This window comes from Lacerta agilis, chromosome 2, assembly GCF_009819535.1.
Source record: "Lacerta agilis isolate rLacAgi1 chromosome 2, rLacAgi1.pri, whole genome shotgun sequence".
Classification (NCBI taxonomy): Eukaryota; Metazoa; Chordata; class Lepidosauria; order Squamata; family Lacertidae; genus Lacerta; species Lacerta agilis.
The window spans coordinates 29,537,150-29,563,894 of NC_046313.1; the positions used below are offsets into that span (position 1 = coordinate 29,537,150).

Genomic DNA, 26,745 nt, shown 5'->3' on the forward strand with positions numbered 1-26,745 from the left:
CTTCTCTAAACAAGGATGATTTCAGCAGATAGTATGGGAAGAATCCATCTCTTGCTGTTGCTGTCTTCCTCAGAGGATATCTTCTAAAACAATATTGATTGAAACGGAGGTGTGTTTGTTTTGTACAAGGCCTGTGTGCCCTGGGAGAAGGAGAAGGCCTAGGCAGGGAGCACATAACTGCCAGCTTCAGGCAAAACCATCAACGGCCTGAGGGAACTGTTGGAGCAGTCCCAGCCCTGCTTTTATTGGGGCTGATTAAAAAACAACAACAGCTGTGTAACCTGAGGGAAAGCAGAAGCCAGGAAGCCCAGGACAAGGAACAATTTAGGCCCAGGGTACTGTAACTTTGGGACCTCCTGGACTTATATGTCCCAGTTCAATCACTGGGATAATCTGTGGAAAAATCTCTGGTTGTCTCCCAGATTGGTGAGGCTCACTTTAAACCAACAAGAAACTGAGCCTGCAGTCTGGTGGTGGAATAGCAGAAGAGATTCAACAGGAACCTTCTCCATTGACTATTCACTGAAAACTTTTTTTACGCTACAAGGAGTATGCAGACGGTGAAGAGAAATTTCTTCCTGTGATAGATGGTGAGCTATGCTTTCAGTTTTTATGAGTGTGTGTGTGTATAGTTAGGGTCATATACCTATCAGCTCCTGAAGAACAAGCACACCAGTCAGCCTGAGAGAACTCTTGTTACTCCATATTTTGGACTATTTGTTTGTCGAACTATTCTAAAATGCTTAGCTGCCTTGTGTACCTTTGCAGAAAGATAGTATATACGACTGAAACAAACAAACAAACAAAAACAAACAAACAAACAAACAATCTCCCTCAAATAGAATGATCATAATAACCCAAATGTGTCAATGGCGGTAAACAGGAAGGAAAAAGAGCAGGACATTGCTTGCTCCCCTCCCCACAGGCAATGGAGTTGACTGGACTAGCCTGCAATCATTTGTTAATAATCTTCCAGGGGCCACCTACAAGCGCTGGATGGCAACAGAGACAAAAATGGGTGGAGAATTAGACTATTACCTTTGTATGTTAGTATGCTTTCTAGGAATAGAAAAGTCAGAGATTCGTACATCCTGCATCTCCATCCTTGCAGATAAGAGGAATTATCTGTAGGGCAACCAGTCCCATATAACCAGCATGGTTGTGCCTAAAGGGTTAAAACCATAGTCAGCTGTACTGCCAGGCTTCACCTATGTCACTTCCCCTCACCTTGGGAGAAAATGGGTAGCCAAGCATTTTGTTTTTCTCACCCTACATATCGACTTCTTTATGTAAGGAGTTCTGAACTGATTATTCTATCCACATGGCTTTAACCAGCCTCTTTTGTTTCTGACCAGAATGGAGTTGAAATTAGGATTTTTCTCTGCCAGTAGTTTATAAATTTTTACCTTTTGTAACTCTTCAACTGCCTGTCCATTTTTTCTGACTGCTATTATGGATAAGAACAAGAATCTGGCCTTTGAAGGGTATGTATAAGTAATCCATTTTATAACCTTCCAAACATGTGGTCTATCTCTGTGCTAGGGAAATGTAAAAGTTTGGAAACAACTTTTAAAGGGTACATTTTAAAGGTTTTTCAACCTAAATATCCATGCTCTTCTTTGTTGCATGTTTTGCAATGTTAAATCTCTGCTGGGGTTCTCTCACCAAAGTGAACATGCCCCAAACTTGGACCTTGGCTTCCAGGGCTAAGGGCAAATTACAGCCTAGCAAGAGCATTTGAGGATGGTGCAGTGCAGAAGCAGTGAGGGGTGTGACCCGGGGAGATTCCCAAGAGCTGGACAGAGAGGACTGAAGGATTGCATTTGGTCCTCTTTCTGTGATTCCCAATAGTGGGGTACCACTGGTGGTGTGTAAATCACATCAGTTCCAATTCTAAGGCCTTGTAATAATGTCCCCACAACTGCAAACCAGTAGACTTTTTTTTTGTTGCTTCACTTGATCACTTACAGCTTCATCTGAATGTTGCATATTCTGTGCATGTTCTCATTTATGACTTTTGCAGAATGTTGCATTTATCAACAGTTCTGCTAATTCCTAATAGTCAATTAGTAGCAGGATATCGGACTTGTTCCCCTTGATGGAATTCAGGCTCTCGTAAGATGCATAGTGTTGTCTCATTGTTCCAATTTATATCAAAGCTTAATGCTCATTGTTTTCCTAATTGTGCTCTTTGCACTTGCTTGATGTTATTCCATTTTATCTTCTGTGCTTCTGACGATCATAGCTAGAGGACGAATGAAAACTAAGTTATCCTGTCAGGTTTCCACTTAATAGTTTGGCTACAATGGGACCGTAATTAACCCCCCCCCAACTTCAAATGTTCCAAAATTCCCCAGCTGTCTCATGGTGCAAGACAGAATACAGTTCACATTATTAAACAATGGCCTCAGTAGCTATTTTGACCCAGGTCTAGACTGATAGATTTCACTATGTGATTAATAAACTCTAACCCACTTTAGGCAGCCAGGCATTTTGTTGACTGTTTTGCAGAGTATCTAAATTTAAAAAACCAAGAATGTAGCCCAAGAAAACTTATCCCCAAGCAAGGATTTGAACCCTTATCTCCCAGTTACTAGTCCACCATGCCACACTGGCTCTCCAGAACAACCTGGCTACACCTATATGGTGTCATTTGCCATCTCCTGTAACCTAGCAGCCTCACCAGGTCAAATGGGCACCAGCCGCAACTGAATCAAGCCATCTGTGTCTGTATCTAGCAAGAGCCTTAAGATGAAGCTTGTGAGGAAGTAGCAGACATCGAAATGAGGTTGTTTCAGGTGCTTTGCAGCTGTCAGGTTGCACCCTGGCCTCCTGGGGAAAACCACTTAATGACTGACCCCCTCTCTCTGCAAAGACAACACCTAACTGTTACTCATTTCTGCCTGGAGGTAAGAGCACATGCAATTCAGTTTACCATGTGATTGCTGCAGTGATGGAGTATGGATGGATAGGGATGAAGATCACAAGCAGGATTCAGTTTGGGGTTCCCAGTGGGTTTATAAAAAACACTCACAGATCACCAATTTTCTTCTGACTACCATGATGAGCCCTTGTCAGTGTTCCATATTTTCCTTGGTGTTCCTTCACTTGTATATATTTGTTCTTCTGCCTGTCATTTTGAATTATTGTAACTCTGTCTTTGGAGGTTTTGAATATTTCTGAATAATTCATTCTCGCTGCTTTCCCTGGGATGCCGCTCAGACTGCTATTAATCATACTGCATTATTTAGCTGTGAGGAACTTAGGTGCTCTCCCCCCTCCCTCCCCCCAATCGTGGTTTTACTCTATGCCACAAAGCAGCAGGACTTCTAAAAAGCTTTGATCATGAGGGAAAAAAGCTTCTTTATTTAGAGCAGAAATCCTGTACACACTTTCCTGGGAGTAGGTCCCATTGTGCTCAATGGGACTTATTTCTGCTTAGGATCACAGTGTTAAGATCTTTGTTTCTTAGTACATTTTGAGAGAATGTGTAAGTCATTGATTGGGATGTGCTTTGATTCCAGGAAGTCATCTGAGGTTAAATCATATCTGAGAAGTCTAGAATTCTCGGCACATATAGAGCAAAATCTTCCAGAAGTGTGTGTGTGTGCAGAACTAAAAATGCACAAATACTTCTCAATGTCCAAATTCTCCAGTAATTTTTCTCTCCTTAAATTTATTTCATATATTTGGACTGGAGAAATTAGTGGAGATTCACAGCAGGTCCTGAAAAGTGGGCCATATTATGAGGGAGGCAGTATTAAAGGGTGCATCGTCACATAGTGGGGCAGAAGTAAGCCAAAAAGACTTGTTTGCTTTTTGCTCTGAGAAAACCCCACTCAAGAGTTTTGTGTGACCACCTATACCTTCTCCATGAAAAACCATGAGGGCAAGAGACAATACTCTTTTCCTTAATAAAACCAAACTTAATTGACTCAAATTGATTGCAGGTGCCCTCTGTATGTGGTTGTACTTTTAACTTGACGCTGCTAATCTACATTCAGGGTACAAAGAGCCTGTTCTGTGTATAGCAGCATTCCCATTCAACTGACTCCCCACAATTTCAAACTGGCTTCTGGCAGCTACTATCCACCCCATGGGAACTGAATCAGCCTTAAACTATCCACCTCATGGGAACTGAATCAGCCTTAAACCAAGGCTGATTACCCAGGATATAGAGATGGCAGAGAGCTCTGCCCCAGCAGGAATTCAGACCGGAAACCAGAATTCTAGGACAATGAGCAGAATGGACTTAGGGTTTGGGCCTGGACTATTACAGAAACTATTTGATGAAAAGGGTACTTGACTATAACATATCCAGCACCATTGCTACATTCACGGTGCAATCCTATGCAGACTCAGAAGACTCATAGAGTTCAATGGGGTTTGCCATCTTTTGTATTTCCATTGCATGAAATGAATGTTCCGTAAACTATCAACCACTGCCCAGTGGTGGACTTTGGGCTCTCAAATTTCATTGGCGCCCTGCGCTACACTAAACTTTGGGATGCCCGCCCCCGCGCTTCATTCTATAGTATTGTTGTGATGCCCAGTGTGGCCAAACCAGTTGCAATTCCCTAAAACTGCCTCTGTACCACCCCCTTTCTGTGGCTTTAGCAGTAGTTGCAAGCAAGGAGAAAGCAGGGGCCTGGCTGAACAAATCTCTGAATACTTGTAAGGTCTCAGTGTCACTTGATGGATTAATTGCTTGCTTGTTGTAACTGTCTTAAGAGGTTAATTAAACTCACAGCAGGTGTTAACATACCTCTGGCCATAGGAGGTCTTGCTTTTGTGAAGGGAGATTAATTGGATGAATGAACAATTGTAAGTCAATGGAGCGTATCCCTTCTGCTGACTTGAGGGGTTTCCTTCATTTCAGCCATGGAAGTCATCCAAGCTGCCTTTCCTCAGCTCACGTAGGCCTAGCAGGAAAGGTTTATGACTTTTCTTTCCCCAATGGGACAGCCAATGTTAATTCTTTCCTCCGCTTAATAGCAAAATGGCAACCTGCAAGAATATTGCACTGAATGCAGTATCCCTGCAACATAAGGCACAATCACTAACACATACCCTCCAGCCATTCTCCAATGAAAATAGGGACACCCCATTCCATAATGACAATTTTACTATTTATACCCCAAACATCTTACTGGGTTTCCCCAGCCACTCTGGGCAGCTTGCAATATATATAAAAACATAATAAAACATTATTATTTTTTAAAACTTCCCTATATAGGAATGCCTTCAGATGGCTCAGGGGTTGGATAACTCCATACCCTCCATCATTTCTCCAATGAAAATAGGGACATCCTAAGGAAAAGTGGGACATTCTGGGATCAAATCAGAAGCTAGGATGGCTTCTCTAAATCAGGGAGGCCCCTGGAAAATAGGGGAACTTGGAGGGTCTGCTAACAGTGAAGATAGTGGTAGTATTTTAAACAGCTCCCTGGAGGTTCTTCATCAGTTGCGTTAACCAAACATTACAATTTCATACAATGCTAGAACTCGTGGACATCCAGTGAAGCTGAATGCTGGAATATTCAGGACAGGTAAAAGAAAGTACTTCTTCACACAGTGCATAGTTAATCTATGGAATTTGCTCCTACAGGAGGCAGTGGTGGCAACCAACCTAGATGGCTTTAAAAGATTTGGACCAATTCATGGAGGAGAGGACTATTGATGGCTACTAGCTGTGATGGCAATGCTCTACCTCCACAGTTGGAGGCAGCAATGGTTCTGAATACCAGTTGCTGGAAGCCACAGGAAAGGACAGTGCTCTTGTGCTTGAATCCTGCTTGTGGGTTTCCCACAGGCATCTGGTTAGTCTTCTGGTCTTAATTTACAGCATTAAATACATATCAGCAAGACAACACTGATACAGGCTTGCCCTACCTCCATACGATACAGCCACATTTTTAAAGAATGCATTTATAACGCAGCGATACTTAATGAAGGATGCATTTATAAACAAATGTGAGTTAACGCACATTAATTCATAAATGCGCCCTTCGTTAATGTGGTTTAACCTTTACGTTGAAACAAATATTTACTTGGAAATTATGTTTTTACTGGAACATTTGCAGCTATTTCAAAGCATGGCAACTTCCCTTTCATAGTTTTAAATTGGAAGAAGAGAAATAGAAGACATTTGAAAATTAACGCACTTACTTGAGCATACTCAAACCGCTATGTGAATTCTCTTCTAGTAGACATTCAGCTGGCATCCTCACTGTTAACCTTCAGAGGACATAATGGTAGAGCTGTCCCTAAGCACGCTGAGGGCCAGTGGTAGACATAGTTCTCTTGAAGGCCACGGGCAGTCAGAATTGGTGCTGAGGTTTCCTGCATGGATGTGCAGGCTAATAAGAAAACCACTTATGAATCCAGCCTTTGGGTGGCCCAATGGCACACACACAGAGCTTTAGGTATCTTATATAGTGGGACTCAATTTGAAGTACACATTCATGGGATCAGGTCTTCTGAGTCCCACATTTTGCTTAGGGCATCTATTTCTAAATAGGATCATGTGAAATATGAGGTTTGAAGAGTTAGGCCCCCAAATACGTTATTCTAATCTTCCTCTCATACTCCCTCTAACAATATTCCAGATAACCAATTTATGTGGTGTTAACTCTTTTCAGACTACTTTTTAGAAGAGCTTGAATAATCTTATCTACATTGTGGCAGTACAAAGCAATGAAAACACAATAAGTAATTAAACAGTTTTTTTTAAAAAACCTCTTTCATTCTCCCTGCTGTAGCTCCAGGGGGACTTTTGTTATATTATGCAGTGTACGAAGTTAGTTAGCAAAAGATAATCCATTCAGGCCCTTTGAACGCTTGCCAATTATAGCACACATTGACTTTCAGCAGTAATACAATAAAAGAGCAGAGGAGCTGCAGGATTACATATTTAATTTACTTTAAACACATCCAAAAGGAATGAATTTTAAAACATTTTATCCAGTTCTAAAGTAACTTAAATGTCCACGAATCTCAAATGTCAGAGCACTAGAAGGTCAGGGGCTTTAAATAAAAGGAGTCAATACAGCAAAGGGAAGCATTATGCCACACTGCAAATTCATGCAAATCTAAGAAATAGGAAGTTTGGCATTTTCAAAGAGCCCATCAAAACCACAGCACAGCCCATCCCTTGTTGCTAGTTACAGGCTGAATATTGTTGCCCTCTAGTGACCAGCATGTTCTTCAGCCGATTGCTCCGCTTTGTGTTTGCCTAATCACCTCTCACCTCTATATGCAGTTTGATGCAAGAGGCGCCATTTTTGTCAGTGCCGAAAATAATATATACCGGTAACTGGAACATTAGGGTAGAAAAGAGATATACACAGAGACCCTCCCCTAGTGTAGCAGACCAAGGCTACATTCCCAAGGATACTTGCTATCACAGCTGGGAGACCAGAGGCAAATAAAGCTTTTAAGAAGTAGGTGGATGGAGGTTAAATAAAGCGGGGATGAACTCCCTTGGTCCCTTGTGTGACTCTATTGAGCTTCTAGCTGCCTTCTGGCCATCTGCAGCAGTAGGTAGGGTTTCCATACGTCCTGATTCCCCTGGACATATCCGGAATACTGCAGTCGGCAGCAGTGTCCGTGAGGACATCAGGGAAATGTCTGTGAAAATCTGGACATACGGCATCCCATGTCGACAGTGGAATTTTTGCTCCTTTTTAAAAATAGCTAAAAACAATATGGTAGGCCAGTACTCTAGTGGAAGCTTTCACATGGGTCAAAGTGTAAGAGAAAGGCTTCCAGATTCTGACTGCCACAGAAGTCAGTGGTAAGAGATTAAGACATGTCAGCATTCTGGTTAGGCACTGAAAATATATATGGTAAATGGACTCCTGACCATTAGGTCCAGTCGTGTCCGACACGCAGGTGGCACGCAGGTGGCACAGAGCCTAGGTCTTGCCGATCAGAAGGTCGGCGGTTCGAATCCCTGCAACGGTGTGAGCTCCCGTTGCTCGGTCCCTGCTCCTGCCAACCTAGCAGTTCAAAAGCACGTCAAAGTGCAAGTAGATAAATAGGTACCGCTCCAGCGGGAAGGTAAACGGCGTTTCCGTGCGCTGCTCTGGTTCGCCAGAAGTGGCTTAGTCATGCTGGCCACATGACCCAGAAGTTGTTGCCTAATAAAAACCAGTATACCCCGAAAGTTGAGCTTTTTTAAAGAAGTCTCTAAAATTGTTCAGCCAAAAATGATTTTTCCATTGACTTAACTAAGATCCAGGACAAAGCGCCACCTTTTGGGTATTTCCCCCGACGTTTTTGAAATCACAGTAATGTAAAGGGAAATCTGGACGAATGGCAGTTCTATGAAAATAGTACTGAGGAGATGCCTGCCTGGTGTCAGTAGGCAAGGAGTTTGAAAGTGTAGATGGTAGAAGATTGATTTCCTTTAAGTGCAGAATGATTATTATGTTGCACCAGTTCTGCAGATTGAAGTGGTGGAGTCTTCTTATAGGGCAATCCCACAAGTAAATTGGTCCAAGCTTTGTACACTAATAGCAACACCTTGAACTTGGTTCAGTAAAAAATTGGTAGCCAATGCAGGTCTCTGAGCAGAGGTATTGTATGCTGACAGGGTCTCACTCCCATTAGCAACCATGCTGCAGTATTCTGCACTAACTGCAGTTTCTGGATTATGTGCAAGGGATCAAATGATGGCCACTAATGTTTTCCATAGTTTTTGATTTATTTAATAGCTACCACTGTTTCCTCAATGTGCTCTGTTGACTTGTGGCTAGGCAGGCTACCTACCATTCACTAAAGTCCCTATTCCTTAGCTAGATGTGCTTTTCTTCCTTCAACCAGTGACCTTTCAAACTTCTAAACCATTAGTACCCCTTCCCCATGGGTGGGTGGGCAGCCTGTGACCCACTAAACTCATTTTATGTAGCCCCCCGTGCCTCCAAAAGTTGCCTGAATATTCAATCCCATCAGATGTTTCCTCTTTATATTTTCTGGACTTTAAAAATTGCCCCCCCATGTAGTTTCAGGACAATCTGAAGGGACTGTTATTTATTCAACAAAAATAAATGGATTGGTCTAAAATTGTTTTCTGGGTTGTATGGCTTTGAGGGCGAAGCAGTCCCCTCTCCAGCTGTCTGAGAACAAATGGGTAGACTTTTCATATCTAGATCTAGATCTAGCATGCAGCCCCTGTCAGATTTTTCCTAAAAGAAGGGGGCCTTTGGCAGAAGAAAGGTTGGCCAACTCTGCCCCCACAACCTCATTCAGGTGGGGAAATTTTCTACTGCTATATTTTTCTACTGAAAAGTTTCCATTTCTAGAAATATATTTTAATAAAAAATACAAAGCCCACACCCACATTAACATTAGTGTGCTTGTTTCCTTTCTGTTTTGTTTACAATACCACCTATGTCCAGGGTGCTTTACAAAGAATGGTTGGACAGGTTTCTGCCCCAAGAGGCATACAGTCTAAAAATTGACACAAGGGAATTGAAGGAAGGGGAAGGAAATGGAAGCAGGGATAAAACAGAAGAATATATGATGATTACAATGGCATGTCTTTAGTTTAGTTAGAGTAGAGGGTATTGAATCTGAGAGGTTACTCCAAAGGCTAATTATGGATACAGTCCAACCAAGACAGGACAATTGACATGAATACAATACAACTTTGATATTAGATATGACTGGTACAGTGGTACCTCGGGTTACAGGCGCTTCAGGTTACAGACGCTTCTGGTTACAGACTCTGCTACTAACCCAGAAATAGTACCTCAGGTTAAGAACTTTACCTCAGGATGAGAACAGAAATCGCACGGTGGCAGCGGGAGGCCCCATTAGCTAAAGTGGTACCTCAGGTTAAGAACAGTTTCAGGTTAAGAATGGACCTCCAGAATGAATTAAGTTCTTTACCCGAGGTGCCACTGTAATTAATTTTCCCTGCTGACTGTTCCTGTGAAGCACATGTATATAAATAGCTCTTCAGACATGTGTAGATTTTCTGGAAAATCTACACCACTGCCTTCTCAGTCCTCATTCAACTTTCTGCCCTTTACCCACCATACCTACAATACCTTTTCTCCCCCACCCAGTCCTGCAAACAATATACAGACCCTTCATATCCCAAGCCAAATGGAACTTTCATTGCTGCCAAAACAAAACAAACAAACAAAAAATCCTTCCTGTAGCACCTTAGAGACCTTAGAGACTTAGTTGGTCTCTAAGGTGCTACTGGAAGGATTTTTATTTTATTTTTTTGTTTTGACTATGGCAGACCAACACGGCTACCTGCCTGTTCATTGCTGCCGTAAAAGATGCTTCTTTTGTTACAGTAGATGCTGATGCATCACCTTGGGCTGTTGGAATGTTCAGGAACATTATTTTGACCTCACAAAAAAGAGAAAAGAAAACAACAAAGACTGATGGAAGCAAGACAAGCACTGCTGGCATAGAATTACTCAATTGTCCTTTTCGCAACCCTTTCCTTCAACTCATAAAAACATTCTTAATTTGTTTAATCTAAAATAAAATAAAATGATATTGGTACTTTTATTTGATATTTAGTACTTCAGGTTGGCCACCTTGAAGTCTTTTTGAGGAGAGGTGGAATAAAAATGATAAAAATGATTTTAATAAAATAAAAGATGGGATGCATAAGCCCACTCACTTGGGAGCTAGACTCTTTGAATGCAACAGGAGATTTTGCTCCGAGTAAACATGCAATGGCTGCACAACCAGTAATTCCCCAGCATCTGTTTCTCAAAATTCCATAATAATATAACATCAGCTCAACTGGTTGGTCCATAGACCTTATTGCTGCACCTGCCAAAAGGACCTTAGCACACTTTAGATTTTTCTCTATAAAAGCCTTGTATCTGAACAAATGCGGTGCAGACTTTTTTCTTTCCTTCTTTTTTAGCTTTACATCTATGTGAATAAACATCAGAGAGTGTCTAAGATTAAATGGGCAGTTTACTCCTACACATCTCCCTCCGCCCCCCTGCTAGAAATCACACAGTTTTGCATCATCCTACAGCCCCAAACATTTGGGTTATCTGGAAATTAAGAAATATTGTTCAATTATCCATGCAAGAAAAGTATTTGGTTTTTAGAAATTTGGGGAAACAGAAAAGCAACGAGTCATTAAATCAGTGGACAAAACAGCTGCAAATACAAGTGCAGTGAATAGTGAATGCAGGCGCCACAAGACGCACTCAAATACAAGTGCGCACCAATTATGCCAAACGTGTCTTATTACAGTGAAGTGTTTCTGGAGAAAGGAAGGAGGTACGCTCTGAAGGGTTCTGTTCAAATTGCATGCAACAGTTAGGGCTTGTCTCAATCACCGACAAGGCTGTAATTATTAGAATAACACAACCAATATTTTTGCACTTGGGCACTTCAGCTTCCCAACAAAGAACTGTAATTAGCCAGCAGATGGCGCCAGAGATGGAGAGGAGCCCATTCTGAAAAGGGCGAGAGAGGGGCAAGATGCAGAGGGTTCCGTAGCTGCTAATAGCTTGTGCTGGTGACTGAGCTTAAAAGAAAAGGCATTTTTTAAAACAACAACAACAACAACATGCATGACACCAAGAAGCAGGAACTGTAGGGAAGCGGGGGACAGAGGTCTATGGGGTCAATCTACCAGGCTGGGGGAATCTTGAGTGTGATTGTTGATTGTTATGGAACAATGTTTCCTGAATGTGTTGCACCTGTTGGCTCCACACATTTTGTTGTTCAGTCGTTCAGTCGTGTCCGACTCTTCGTGACCCCATGGACCAGAGCACGCCAGGCACGCCTATCCTCCACTGCCTCCCGCAGTTTGGCCAAACTCATGCTAGTCGCTTCGAGAACACTCTCCAACCATCTCATCCTCTGTCGTCCCCTTCTCCTTGTGCCCTCCATCTTTCCCAACATCAGGGTCTTTTCTAGGGAGTCTTCTCTTCTCATGAGGTGGCCAAAGTACTGGAGCCTCAACTTCAGGATCTGTCCTTCTAGTGAGCACCCTGGCTCCACACATACCACTGAACAAATGATAATTTAAATTTGGAGGTGGGGGGGGAGGGGTAGTGTTTGTCAGAGGTGCTGGATTACTGCAATGCACTCTACGTGGGGCTACCTTTGAAGGTGACCTGGAAACTGCAATTAATCCAGATTGCGGCAGCTAGACTGGTGACTGGGAATGGCCGCCGGGACCACATAACACTGGTCCTGAGAGATCTACATTGGCTCCCAATACGTTTCCGATCACAATTCAAAGTGTTGGTGCTGACCTTTAAAGCCCTAAATGGCCTCGGTCCTGTATACCTGAAGCGAAGGAGCGTCTCCACCCCCATTGTTCAGCCTGGACACTGAGATCCAGAGCCAAGGGCCTTCTGGCGGTTCCCTCACTGCGAGAAGCAAAGTTACAGGGAACCAGGCAGAGGGCCTTCTTGGTAGTGGCGCCTGCCCTGTGGAACGCCCTCCCGTCAGAGGTCAAAGAGATAAACAACTACCTGACATTTAGAAAATACCTGAAGGCAGCCCTGTTTAGGGAAGTTTTTAATCTGTGATATTCTAATGTATTTTAATATTTGTTGGAAGCCGCCCAGAGTGGCCGGGGAGACCCAGATGGATGGGCAGGGTACAAATAATAAATTATTATTATTAGATAAGAACTCTCTTGTTATTGTGTTTGTGCCCATTGTTTAATAGACTGATATACTTAACGGTATGTCCTTCCCTCTGAGGCTTAAGCAGCCAGTTCCAAAGTCCATGCCAGATTATGAATCTGCTTCCTTATGGGAAAATGCCGAGGGCTGTACTCAGGGTAGGGGGGCAGGCGGACCACCCTCATAGCTACTGTTACATGAGGAGGACTCACCCCACTGGAGAGTCTCACACAATTGCTGCTTTACCTGCAGTTACCGCTTCTGCTTTTCCTTGCTTTGACCACTCTGAAATGTTGTGTTAAGTGTATAATAATAATAATAATAATAATAATAATAAGATGACTGTGCTGGAACCATGCTATCTTTGATTTAGGGGTTGAAGCCATGAAAGCCAGAGTTGGCCTAGACAGGCAGTGCCCACACTGTCCAGTGACACCAGGGCAGCTTTATCTGTCCTTACAGAATGGTGCATCTGAGCAGCACTAGCATTTTGTTTTCTAGATGAACTATATCTGCCTCTTGTCAGAACAGTTAAAATAAAAGGAAAAAAGCTCTCTCTCTCTCTTGGAACAATGCTTCAAAAGGTTTTGACTTTTTTCAGACTTGCCTTGACACCTCAATAAAAATGAAAGGCACTGTCAGACCCTCCAAGTTTCCCTATTTTCCAGGGAGTTCGCTGATTTAGAGAAGCTGCCCTGCTTTCTGATTTGATCCTAGAATGTCCCACATTTCCTTAGGATGTCCCTATTTTCATGGGGGGAATGTTGGAGGGTATGACCCCTGAGCTGTCTGAAGGCAATCCTGTATAGAGAAGGGTTTTTAAAATATATATATATATTTAATGTTTTATTATGTTCTTGTGTATGTTGGAACCTGCCTAGAGTGGCTGGGGAAACCCAGTAAGATGTGTGGGTATAAATAGTTATGGAATGGGACGTTCCTATTTTCATCGGAGAAATGTCGGAGGGTAATGCACTGTTTGAAAATACAAATTGATGAAAGGGTGGAACTGCAACAGGAAAAGTGCTGTACAACAGCAGACGAAGGCCAGCTTAGGAGCTGTGCCATGTGAATAGCTCCAGATATCACAAACGTTTCTCAACTATTAACAGAATGTAAGCCTTGAAACACACTGGGTTTTCATACTTTACGCCAGAAAAATGCCCCTCATCCTGACTGATGGGTTTGTGTGGAAGGGCAACCAGTTTATCACAGGGCCCTTGTATGTATATTCTCATTTGCTCTGTTCAAAGACACAGCACACCTGTGTCCCAGTTCATGGGTCCCAGTTACTGGAGGCGAATCTGCTGCCCCATATACATTTTACCTGGACTGCAATTTTGGCAGAGGGCAGCATTTATTTATTTTTTTACCCCAAATGACAGCCTTATGTGGGAGAATAATGAAAGCAAAAATAAATAAAATAAAATAAAATAGCAATATATTCCTTAGAAGTTGACCCTGGTGTCCCATGTCTTTCTTTTGGTTCTATGGGAAATGGCAGTTGGAGGCTAGATGGATTCAGCCCTTGCTGAACTGGCTTTTTTATATTAGTGGTTAATGGAATTAAATAGCAAAAGAGCAGCTTTTGGGTGGTCGCGCGCAGCCCCCTTGGATCCCGGAGTGGCCCCTGCCAGTTCGGGCTGGTGTCACCTTCCCCAGGTTGGATACCTGTGGTCTCCACCTACCTCAGCCAGCATCCAATCCTGCCTGGGGGAAGCGTTGCCAGGGGGATTGGCCAGGTAAGGGGAGGGACCACCCAGCCCACACAATAGAAGGTGTAGCTTACCTGGGAAATGGCAGTCGGGCTCCAGAGCTTCTCCCACCCTCCACTCCCTCCATTAACTCTTAATTTTGCAGGTTAACCTCTTCTCCACAGGTATGCAGGTGCTGCCAAGTCACGGCCGCTGTTGAAGGGCCGGAAAGGAATACCCTGCATTGGCAGGTTTCGTCTTTCCTGTAGCAAAACGTCACAACTTTGGTGATTTCAGGTCTTGGGCGGAATACTTTAGTCACTTTCCTAAATGGGGGGGGGGGGCATGGGGCGGTGACCCCATGCCCCTAGTGCGGCAGCGATACCAGGGTTCCCCGTTAAAGGGGTCTAGGGGGGAGGCATTGACCATACGCCAAGAGGTTGTCATCGCCCTCCCCCTCCAGCGACAGCTAACGGGGGGAGGGGCGGGCTCTCTGCTTGAACATATGTTCTCCAGAGCCAGCCCAATCCCCACACATTCTGGATGACCCTGAAGTTTCCCAGACCCCCGACTGGGGGCTGGGAAGGATAAACGCCCAATGCCTGAGCCAAGGTCTCCCTAAATCTGAATCTTAATAAAGTTGTGGCCAATTTTAATCCCATAGCACATTGTCTTGTGTCATTATTCTGCTCAGGGGTTGCCTGGGGTTTGGGGGACTCCGCCTGTCCACACAATTCCTTCTGTACTGGTATGTTTCTGCCTTATATTGCCTTGTCTTTATATAATTTAGTAAAATAATATTATACCCTCTAGATGGCAGCAATGTAACCTACATTCTTGCTGGGAAGGGAAGATCTGCCCCCCCCCCCCCATACATTTGTGACATTTGAGCCTACTACTGGCTACTGAAATGCATGGTAGCGTTCAGGTGGGAAGGTCCCATATGGTTCTACTGTATTATATTTACCACACTTGTGGGATTGTGGCATAGCCCCCTGGAACTGGGCTCACATTTACTTGGTTAGGGTGTGAAGAGGTCCTCAAGGCATAACTGAGAGGGAAAACTCACCGAGTGTGTAGCAGCACTGTGTGGCCTGTGAATTACAAGGCAAATCAGGGTGATTGGGGGAAGGTTCTCACGTTTCTGAGCTGGATTGCACTGTGGTGGAGAGGTTAAAAGCTGTTTGTTTTGCACACAAACCTATACTTTCTCCTATGGAAATCAGTGGAGAGATCTACCTTTTCCAGGGAGAAAAGGCTGTAGCTCTCAAAATCTATGATGTGGGGAGAAGCCGACCCCCACCAATGACCTCTGATGATGCAGCGTATTTGCTGGATTTGAGTTCATGCATGTGTGTGTGTGTGTGTGTGACATTTGAAACAGCAGCTTTAAAACAGATCAGGCTGCTTCTCAAAGCTTCTGATATAGATGGAAGTCAAATTGTACGTAACGTTTATCAATTTCATTGAAGTACTGCGTGATAATGTGTGCGTGCAGCTTAAAAAATAATCATTTTATTTGCAAAGGATAAGTTTTATTTGTCAAATAATTTTTGAAGAGAAATGTAAAAGTGTACATGCAGCTTCTGATGCCATTAAAATGTGCTGATGGTAATTTTTCTAAATATGAAGACCTATACAGTGGACCCAGGTGGCGGTGTGGGTTAAACCACAGAGCCTAGGGCTTGCTGATCAGAAGGTTGGCGGTTCGAATCCCTGCGATGGGTTGAGCTCCCGTTGCTGGGTCCCAGCTCCTGCCTACCTAGCAGTTCGAAAGCACATCAAAGTGCAAGTAGATAAATAGGTACCGCTCCGGCGGGAAGGCAAACGGCGTTTCCATGCGCTGCTCTGGTTCGCCAGAAGCGGCTTTGTCATGCTGGCCACATGACCCGGAAGCTGTACGCCGGTTCCCTCGGCCAGTAATGCGAGATGAACGCTGCAACCCCAGAGTCGGACACGACTGGACCTAATGGTCAGGGGTCCCTTTACCTTTACCTATACAGTGGTACCTTGGGTTACATACGCTTCAGGTTACATACACTTCAGGTAAAGAACTCCGCTAACCCAGACATAACGTTTCAGGTTAAGAACTTTGCTTCAGGATAAGAACAGAAATCGTGCTCTGATGGCGCAGCGGCAGCGGGAGGTCCCATTAGCTAAAGTGGTGCTTCAGGTTAAGAACAGTTTCAGGTTAAGAACGGACCCCCGGAATGAATTAAGTATGTAACCAGAGGTACCACTGTACAAATTTAATTTTTTCTGTTCTGCTGAACAGGGTGGTTTGTCTAATTCATAGCCCTTTTTGAATCTGACCCTTCCCAGCACCCTATACTCACTTTCCTGGGAGTAAAATAGTAATCCTAATACCATTTACCTGGAAGTGAACCCTGCTGAATTCAACAGGACTTGCTTTTTAGCAGACATGGTTAGGATTGTTCTGTAAACCAATGGGCCTTATTTTTGAGTAGATACAGGATTATCTCTCTCTTCCCATCCAATGCTGTTTTAAAGCAATTAGGCAGTGCTTTCTTGGGTGCCACTGCTGTTGTTTGGCAGATTGTGGGGACAGGTGGGGCAAACATTGGTACTTACTGTGATAAGTTCCTTCTCTGCAGGGAGGAAAGGGATCTGGCCTGCTTACTTAACTGCCGTGGAGGCAAGGGCCACTGGTGCTTAGGGGGTTCAGTTGACAGTTACTTCCTGGAAACATGGGGAGGCTGCCTCAAGGAGGGTCCTTCACCTGATGACCAGGGGGGATTCTTGCTCTCTAGCTGTACTGTGTCATTTTTCAACCTGTACAGGATATTGCACTGTCAGAACACCTGACACACAAACGGAGAGCCCTTAATGGTTCATCAAAAACAGACCACTTTTATTCAAGTTTTTCTCCTATGTTAACACAGCCCACTAAAAACCCCTGCTCCACAGATAAATATGTAGAGAGAGGTTCTGTTGAGAACCAATTTGACTCACTTTTTTCTTCTTTTATGTGATAATTGTATGCGGCATTGCACTCTCAGTTGTCCCCCAGGTTTCCCCTCCCCTCTGGTTTTTCATTTCACGTTATTTCTCTATTTTTATTGTTGATTGTTACACTCGTTATTCAGTCTGCATTTTGTATGTGTTTATGTCGTCAGTAACCATTCTTTATGAAAAATGACGATAATAATAATAATACTTCTCTTTTTTTAAAGGCCATAGCATGTTTCATCAGCCAAAGGCACTAGGTGAGCCTCCCCTGGGAGAGCCTTCCACAAACAGGGAGCCACTGCAGAAAAGGCCCGTTCTCGTGTTGCTGTCCACCAATGTACAGCAATGATTCAGACCTACATTGCAAAAAAAAAAAATTTAACATCCGCTCCTGCAGGTAAGTGTTCTTTTAAGTTGGCATGCAGAAAGGCAGAAAAATCAATTGAAACGTAGTGGTACAGGTTTCATCACAGCTCTGTACTCTATTAGCAACATTCCCGACCAAAATAGTTCTAATTATTATTTGCCACAGTACATTAACAAAACACCAGACAGAGATTCTGTGGGAGTTCCAGTGCATCATAGGAACCCCTTGCTGTTGACAGTAAAGAAATGTTTGGATAATTGAAGCCGATTGCCCGTGTTTCTACACATTGATGTGGATTATTTGTAGACTGACACTGATCATGCCTAGTGTTGATAATGGATATGTGCTGTTTGCATATACAGATCAAATAACTAAGAATAAAAGAATCAGGGTTCATGTCTTTTCTTTTCAAAAGCTTTTAATAGTACACATTTGTTTTTGTCATTTGTAAAGATTTACACTCATAAAAAAACATTTTAACCCAGTATTCCCCAATAGTACCATCATTTGTTGCCCTCACCAAACACCCAATTTTAGGTCTTTATACCTGATACAGTTTAACAATATATTATCTATTAAATACAAAGTTCTAAAATAGTTACTAGGTTGTTAATGGACATTTGGTACTGCGGCTACTCTAGTAATTTTTGTGAAAGATTCTATGTGGGTTATTATAGTCAGTGAGGCATTGAAAGGGAAACTGAGGCATACTTTACAATTATAAACCACCCTCTCATGTCCAAAACCAGATTTTCTGTTGAGTGCAATTTACAGAAGCCAAAAACATTGTATCTTCTTCCAAATTATCTACAGTTTAAATAACCTGTAATCTACCTAAAAGTTATAGAAATACCATGTGCAATGTTTGCAAGTATGGAATTTACATTTTTCTTTTTCCTCCCTCAGACATGGTAGCAAGTGTTTACCCTCATAATATACACTGGCAAAAGCAGAATACTCTCTTCCTACCAGTATACAGTAAATCCACAATATTAAAGTGCTGGTGTGCTTTAAAACAAACTGGGTAGCATTTCTCGTTTGGGTTTACTAGGGGCAATATGCTTTAAATTAGTATGTTTTAAAATAACAACAACCCAACAACTTAGAATTTCAGCATCAAAGAATAGGAAAGATCCCGTTCTAAACACACTCAGATGCACCAGAGTCCCAGTGAAGTCAATAGGAATCACATACATATATAAATGGCAAATTCACATAACAGTCCCCACTCTCTAATGATTGCAATCTGCAATCTTTTGAAGCACCCATTCCTTGTCAGTAAGGCTGTCAATAGAGTCAGAATTTTTATCTGATCAATAATGGACTTTAAAACAGATGAACGGATTAAATGTTCATAAATTAGCATGTTACAAAAACCTCATTAGTATAGCATTTTTCTTGCAAATAAAATTAATTTGTGACATGAAATCTTAGTTAGTTGCTCTCTAAGCTAACCTACTCGTTTTGTTCAAATGGAATTCTGCAACCAAGTTTTTCAAATACACTTGATTTGGGTTTTTTTTTTAACATCTGCAGATCCCCAAGAAGCTTGAGCCAGGTTGTGTGGGTCCCTATGCAAGCTTTCATTTGCTGTTTACCTTACTGTTAAAGCGTCTTGTGTGCACGCACACACACATATGCTTAAACTGTGACCAAAATTATGCACCACAATCCCAGTGATATATATTCAGAAAGCTCATTGAATTCAGTGGGACTTACTCAGTAGAAAGTGTGCTTTAGATCATAGCCTTCCTGTGTAATTCTGTACATGCTTACACTTAGGGTAAGTGTGTATAGGATTGCAGCCTTGGTTTACTAATCACACTGAAAAAAATGGTTGAAGTTTTATAACCCTCATTAGCCATTAACAAATCAGTGGAGAAAAGAGCCATGAATGTAGTTGAATTTATTTTGTGGGTGCATGCAATCCACATCCAAATGAATTCAGCAGGGGAAAAAACCTTAATGCCTGAGGTGTAGTCATTTCAATAATAGTTGCTGAAATGAATGATAGTTGGGCAAGAGCATGTTGCTTGTGTAGTGCATCTACTATGAAATTGTCAAGTGATTGGCCTCTTTTGAAATGTGTTTAGAACTGAGAGCTAAAATTAAGTTCTCAAATCCTTATCCTTGATATTGGAAAAACAGGTGAAAAACATGTATCTCAAAACGTATCAGCTCTGGTCTCAAAAACCTCAGACTAAAATGCCAGATCTTAAGCCCCTTCTATTTCCAAGATGCTTGACAATTGCTCTAGAGATTTCTACAAAAATATATATTAAAAAATCAGCATAACCATTCTACAGAATTTGTGTATTTCTCTTTAGAACCTTTTTGTTTTCTTAAAAAAAGTCAAATTATATATATATATATATTTCAAAAAAGCCCATCCCAAAGGTATTTAAAATTCTTCGAAGATTATTGCACATGCCTTAGTACTGTAATTGGATTTTCAAAAGGGCAACTAGAAAATATTTGTATCACAATTAGTTTACATGCATTATTTTCCTGAATGCATTAGGTTACAGTAAGTTTTGTATTGATCATTTTACTGAATATGATTTTATGAAGCAAATCTTTGCTTTATTGATATGCACATGGAGTTTCTGAGTGGGAAAATCCCCAAGCGCTGAAAAAAGAACATCTTTAAACATATTTTTTTTTTAGGATACTTGTTACAGTTCTTGAGATTTCAGTGTACATTACATTTTGCACCACATTCCCCTCTGAAATATTGCACATTCTGCTCTTTGTGTGTAGTCTTTGTAGATTTGATTGCAGCCAGATCAATACTGTACATTTTAACAATTGCTGAAATCGTGTACCATCATTTTATTGACAACTCACTATTCCATTATCAGAATCCTTTTGCCAGAGGTGGGGAACCTGCAGCCCTTTGTGCTGTTGCACTCCAACTCCCATCTTTCCTGACTAATGGACATGCTGAATGGGGCTGATGGGAAAAATTGTTGAACAGCATCTGGAGAGCCATAGATCCCACACCTCTGCTGTATGCAGATGTTTGAAGCTAAGCATGGTGAGAAGATCAAGACCATGTTCCTTTGCACGACTCACTTCTGATGTCTGTGCATTACTTTGCCACATTTACATTGTAGCCTATGCATGCAGAGGCCAATGAAAGTCACAGAAGGCCTGCCATCTGTATATTCTAATATTGAGTACATAGATTGTGAGGTTGGAAATGACATGTGTTGGGCTCTATGTGTCTAGCCCCCTATGCACACAAGTTAGATAGATGAATATGCAAATGGCAGGGTGGCATGTGTGTGGGAGTGGGAACAAAAAAAGGAGCATGGTCCCTGATACATTGTCCTTGCATAGCTTTGAATATCTGCATAGGGCTTTGGTGAATGAGAAAAAACCTCAAAACCAAAGCAAAGGATTCAACATATTTCCATCTTACTGTGCTATCTTTTTACCCCCCCTCCCCCCGTTAACCAGAGAAAATTACAATGATAGACTGGTTTCTAAGAATTGCACTATTGTGGTAATATGGTCAGCAGGTCCAAAAATAATAACTTTTAGTTGATGAATTTGTTGAATTCAAAATTTCACATTCTATTTCAAACTCAATGGCTTGGAGAAACAAAAGCATTGGGGTGTTCAGGATATTGCACAAGCAGAGATGATACTGAACCAAGATTCCATTGGCACAGAGCTACGTAGGATACATGGGTGTTAATTCAGATATGCTGCAAAATTATACAACCTTACAGTGATTTATACCATCACTCGGTGACAAGGTCCACATGAAATGTGCTTTTAGGTAAGGGTCCAGTATGAGCTTGTCTAATCTAGTAATCATGCTAGTTCCAGTTTTATTCTGTTTTGTTTTAAATATTATTTTGGAATTTCAAGTATTCAGAATCTGAGTTTCAAAATATTGTCTTTCCCTTTAATCAATCTTTAAATACAATTCCAGGTTTAGATTGAATGTTTGATCAAATGAGGACTATAGGAATGCATGACCTAGAATGTCTTTTAGCCTTAATTGGATTAACAACATATACCAACACTGCAGTCCTAAATATGTTTACATTTACACAGAGGCAGGTTAAACTGAAATCAATGGATCTCTTCCAGCAAAAACAGGAGCAATGTTGTTAAAAGCAAAGCCATCTCACCACGAAGGAGAGGCTTTCTAAAGGTGGGGAGCCTGGTCTGTAGAAAAAAAGGCAATTACCAGTGCAACAGTGTGTGTTTGTGTTTGTGTGTGTGTGTACATGCTTGGACACTGCAGAAGCACCACTAATTGTGCCAGTGCAACCCTTGGGATCCTTGGAAATGATGCATTTACAGTGGTACCTCTGGTTACAAACTTAATTTGTTCCGGAGGTCTGTTCTTAACCTGAGGTACCACTTTAGCTAATGGGGCCTTCCACTGCTGCCATGCGATTTCTGTTCTCATCCTGGGGCAAAGTTCTTAACCTGAGGTACTACTTCTGGGTTAGCGGAGTCTGTAACCCGAGGTACCACTGTATTAACTCATTCTTTGTCTAGAGGGTGATGCTCTCTTCACTAATATATGTAACTGAATTGCGTGCCAAAGGCATAGGGAAGAACCAGCCCTCCCTACTCTTGTGATAATTTTGTCTAGTTAGACCAGTGCAAAGAACTGCTTTTAGTGGTATTATTATTATTATTATGCAGAATTGTGAGCTGCGGTAAAAAAAAAAAAATTCTTTAACCCTTTTGCACTGTTTTAACCAGCCAAAGCTGTTTGGAGGATGAGCCAGTGTGTGTGGCGGCTTCAGGATTAAACAGTTTGGTACCATCCAGGTTCACTTCCCGCCCAGTAGTGAAACTCACAGGTAGCCTTGGACAAATCACTCTCTTTCAGCCTAACCTACTTAAGGGAGTTGTTGCAAGCACAGAATGCACAGAAGCAGCAGTGGTTAAAAACAGGTTAACAAGAGACAACATGACAGGAGAATCCATCTCTGTGTATATAAATCCTGCAGAGAATGTATTATGCTTTTTACAGGCCCCATGACCGCCACCTGCTAACATATTGACTGATGAACAGGGAACAGGTGCACAGGGAACAGAAAGGTAGGAGAGACATTTTTATATATGTAAAATAACTACACATTAATTTCTGGAGTTCTTGGTTATAAGGGCAGTTTTTCTGGTTTATTTTTGGAATAATCAATTTCACTACCACTATAAAGAGAGTCCCCCCTCTCTCTTAAGGCAGAGGAGCATGGCAGCAATGCTGCAGAAGCTGAACTTGCAAAGTAAAACATGTCCTCAATGTAGCCAATCCCAATCTTGGTTTGGGATCATATTAAGCCCACTGTGTGCAATGGAAAACTGTTTGGCTTCAGCATTCAGCATGTGGATGAAGACTGGGTTCTGCTAGACCAGTTTGCGTGATTTTATTTATCAAAATCAGTATACTAAATAAAACCCCTAAGCAGCTGACAATGAACAGAAAAGATGCATTAAAATTTGATAATTCCAGGTTTACATAGACCAGATACCTGATCATTATGCTGAGAAAATTAGTCTAGGGTTGATCCTGTTAAGACTGATGAGAGGCTAATACAATTTAAAAGATGATATTCCTGTTACTGCAGGAATTATTTGCATTCTTTGAATTTATAGTCGTACCTTGGAAGTTGAACAGAATCTGTACCAGAAGTCTGTTCGATTTTCAAAACGTTTGAAAACCAAATCACAGCTTTTGATGGGTTGCAGGAAGCTCCTGCAGCCAATCAGAACCTGTGTAAGTTACGTCGGATGTTCGGCTTCCAAAAGAAGGTTCGCAAACTGGAACAATCACTTCTGGGTTTGTGCCATTCTGGAGCCAAAACATCTGAGTTCCAGGGTGTTTGGGATCCAAGGTACAACTGTACTTTATGGGATACATCTGCAAACCTTAAATAGGTTCTTTTATATAGAAATGGTTCTCTCAGTCACTGAAAAAAAATTGAAATATTACGTTTTTTTTGCACTGGAACCTTTTTACTTGCCCCTATCCTTGTGCCTTTAAAAGCAGCCTGACACATATCATAGATATTTAGCAGCTTTCTAGTGTGGAGCTATATGGCAAGAAAAGCTTTACCTGCTCAGTTTAGGCCAACCTTAATTTTCAACCAGGCAAATCACTGTCAGTTGTTAGCTTAAAGCCCTTTCTTGGAAGCACATTCCACTGAAACAAAGGGAACTTACTTCTGAGTAAATGTGTTTAGGATTGCAGTATAAATCTGAAAGAATTTAATTGTGCATTTAGCCACTGTATGGCTACCACTAGAGAAAGAAGGATTCTCAGGGAAGTTGTTTGTTCAAATTATGCACCACAGATGTACAGTACTGAACAAGTACTAATGGAAATGATTTTCCAGACCCTTAATTTGCTGTTTATGGCAGTCGGGGGTGAAATCAGTTGCAGTCATTGTGTGAAATGTCTGATCCCACATAAACTAAAAGGAAACACTGCCATTTGGCAGTGGGTAGCTGATGGCACTTTAAGGCAGGTGAAATGGATGGACTATACAAGGTTGGATTGCTTTTGTAAGCAGTTGCTGCCACTGCTAGGTTTTGTTGTCCCACCAGAAGAAAGGGAGAATGATGAGACTTAGTAAAGCACCAGGGCCAGCCCAATACATTTTGGCACCTGAGGTGAACCACAAAGTGGTCTTCCCACCTCCTTACCAGGGAAGGCGGCGTGGGGAGTGAAGATTGACATCAGGAACAAAGGGCAGAAATAAAGATCTACAGCAGGATCTGCTGGCCCTGTTGATCATGCCGCCCAAGGTGGTTGCCTCCCCCTTGCCTCATGGGTGGGCCGGCCCTGTAAAGCGCACATGATTGTCCTCTATGAGTACCAGTTCATGACAGCCCTGCAGCATCACAACCTTTTCTCTGCCTTCAGGTCATACTCTGCATATTTAGGAAGGGCAATGGAAGAGGACAGAGGCCCTCACCTTAGGTGTTCACGCTCAGTATGATTTTAGGGATCACTGAAGTAAGCAACAGCAAATATCTGGCACATGAGAAAGTCTTGTGTATTGCTAAGAGATTGCTGAATTCTCTCTATAAGAAACCTTCTTTCAAGTCTATCTGCTTATCCCATATGCTCTTCAGCTTGTGCACTTGCTTTTCCTCTACAGTGTAATAAAAATCATTTTGGATATTATTTTATTCTTTTTTTAATGCCAATACAGTTGTAAAAAAAATATCCAAATGGCTATTTTCTACAGAAAATAGTTGAGGGGTCAGTGAGTGAAGTACATTATAATTGCAAATATTCTCATTTCTAGTTGACCATGGGACACATTTTCTCAGTAATGCACTAATGGCTACATCTTGTGCTTTGCAAAACAAAAAGAAAATAGGGGAGGATTAAATATGTATTTTCAAAGGTTAAAATATTCATTTAAAAAAACAACAACGCAATCTCAGGAATATTCTGAGATACATAAAACAGAAGAAAATAAACAATGTCTTTAAGCCACAAAATGTACTACATCCTGCAATACTAGGTTCAATTAATTTAATAAAATAGAATATACATATAGACTCTGAACAATGTATTGCTTTTACCCAAGCAGAACTTATGCTTAAGTAAGCGTGATATAGCTTAACCACTCTTAAAACCAGCTAGCTCTTTAAACTTTCTTTGGATTTTTTTTTTAAAAAAATCAGTGCCATTTTAGAATGGAAAGGTTTAATTTATTACACGAGGGAGAAAAGAAACATTTGGCACCAACAACGGAAAACAAACTAACTCAAGGGTCCGCATCTGTTTGATCAAAAGAAAAACTAGGAAGAGTCAACAAGTCTTTCTTTGGGGTTGGAGTTAGTGACATACTGTCTGGAAGGGCCGAGTCCCCTGCATCCACTGAATCCTTGGAATCCCAGGACGGGGCGCGTCTTCGCAAGCAAACGTCTGCACTGGCAGGCAGTGTGGCGCTGCGTGGCCCCCTCAGTAACAAACTCTGTTCATCAGGCGGGTCTATTGATATACACGGGGGACTCAGTTTTTTCTTCTGCCGCATCCCTTGCAAGCCTTCCATTTCACTTAAGACCTGACTTATGAAGCCAGAAGAACTAGATGTGGAATGATGCTGAGGGCTGTTTTCCATGGAGCAAATCTCTATAGAGTGTCTCCTTTGATCATCTAACCAGGATGATGGTTTTTTAAGAAGACCCTGTGTATCTACACTGTAGCACTTCTTCAGGTCCTTCAAAGTGACATTGCCACTGTTGCCTACGTTTCTCTTAGGGGTCTCGGGTTGAACCACTGAAGAGGCACTCATGGCTGAACAAGTTCCTGAAGTAAAAGAGCTATTTATTTCTGATACTTCTTGGTCCGTCGGGTCTCCAGGCAGTTCTTGAAGGGAGTCTGTACAGGCACACAAATCCGGCACATGCATGGAAATGTTATACTGATTGCGGGAATGTTGCTGAGTATGAACGCTCGATCGCCCCCAGCTGGCTGACTCTCTTGCTTCTGAGGGCGTCAGAGTGACAGACAGATCCTCAGTGGATGGAGCTGACAAATTTGGATCACAGAGCTCACTCACCTCGGCGTGGATGTTCTCTCGGCTTTCTGAGCTATGAGTATCTGAGGAATCATTCCTTATTGCCATCTGTACGGAAGTGCCAAGGAATTGGAGGGGAACAAACATAGAGGGAAAAGGTCAGTATAAGCAATGTATTAAGTAGTAAGAGATACTCCAAAGGAGACAATTGAAAACTCCAGTTTTGAATGCAATAGAACCTCTAGCACCTAAATAAATTGCGGTCACCTGGTTAAATGCACTCTGGCAGCATCAGTGATTATCTCCCAATTTCTCTCACACCACCACCACTGGTCACATTATCATTTAGGCACATGAAGTCCAGAGTATACAGCTACCTCTCCAACTTACGATGTTATGCACTACTACATCCCTATTACCTACAGGTGCAAATTGTTCCGTTGTGAAACTGTCAGTCTGGGAAGGATAGCAGTGCAACATGCTGGGAACAAATATAGCTGTCTATAATTGAGCAGTAACCAAATATGAGCCATCATTACAAATTAAAGGCAATGGATGATTTCAGTGTTTCT

The 26,745-nt window shown here is 42.0% G+C and overlaps 1 protein-coding gene and 1 long non-coding RNA gene across 18 annotated transcripts in view; one reads left to right on the forward strand and one right to left on the reverse strand.

Moving 5' to 3' along the window:
* Window positions 1-361: 361 nt before the first annotated feature.
* LOC117040987 lies at window positions 362-26,020 on the forward strand. 2 transcript variants are annotated; one of them, XR_004425918.1, is made up of 3 exons: window positions 362-590; window positions 22,669-22,736; window positions 25,915-26,020. It is a non-coding gene; the product is annotated as an uncharacterized LOC117040987 (long non-coding RNA). The 2 variants fall into 2 exon arrangements; XR_004425917.1 differs by lacking the exons at window positions 362-590; window positions 25,915-26,020 and adding an exon at window positions 24,562-24,825 and having other exon boundaries at window positions 22,489-22,736.
* The window catches only part of CACNA1G (calcium voltage-gated channel subunit alpha1 G), a 323,466-nt gene continuing 321,543 nt past the window's right edge, over window positions 24,823-26,745 (reverse strand). For 12 of the 16 annotated variants that reach the window (XM_033139196.1, XM_033139201.1, XM_033139199.1 and 9 more), the window contains one exon: window positions 25,168-26,281. In XM_033139196.1, the coding sequence (XP_032995087.1) occupies window positions 25,418-26,281 (864 nt within the window). In that variant the 3' untranslated portion in view covers window positions 25,168-25,417. Of the gene's footprint in view, window positions 26,282-26,745 lie in introns of all 16 variants that reach the window. The other 4 variants (XM_033139211.1, XM_033139202.1, XM_033139207.1 and 1 more) reach the window with 1 other exon arrangement.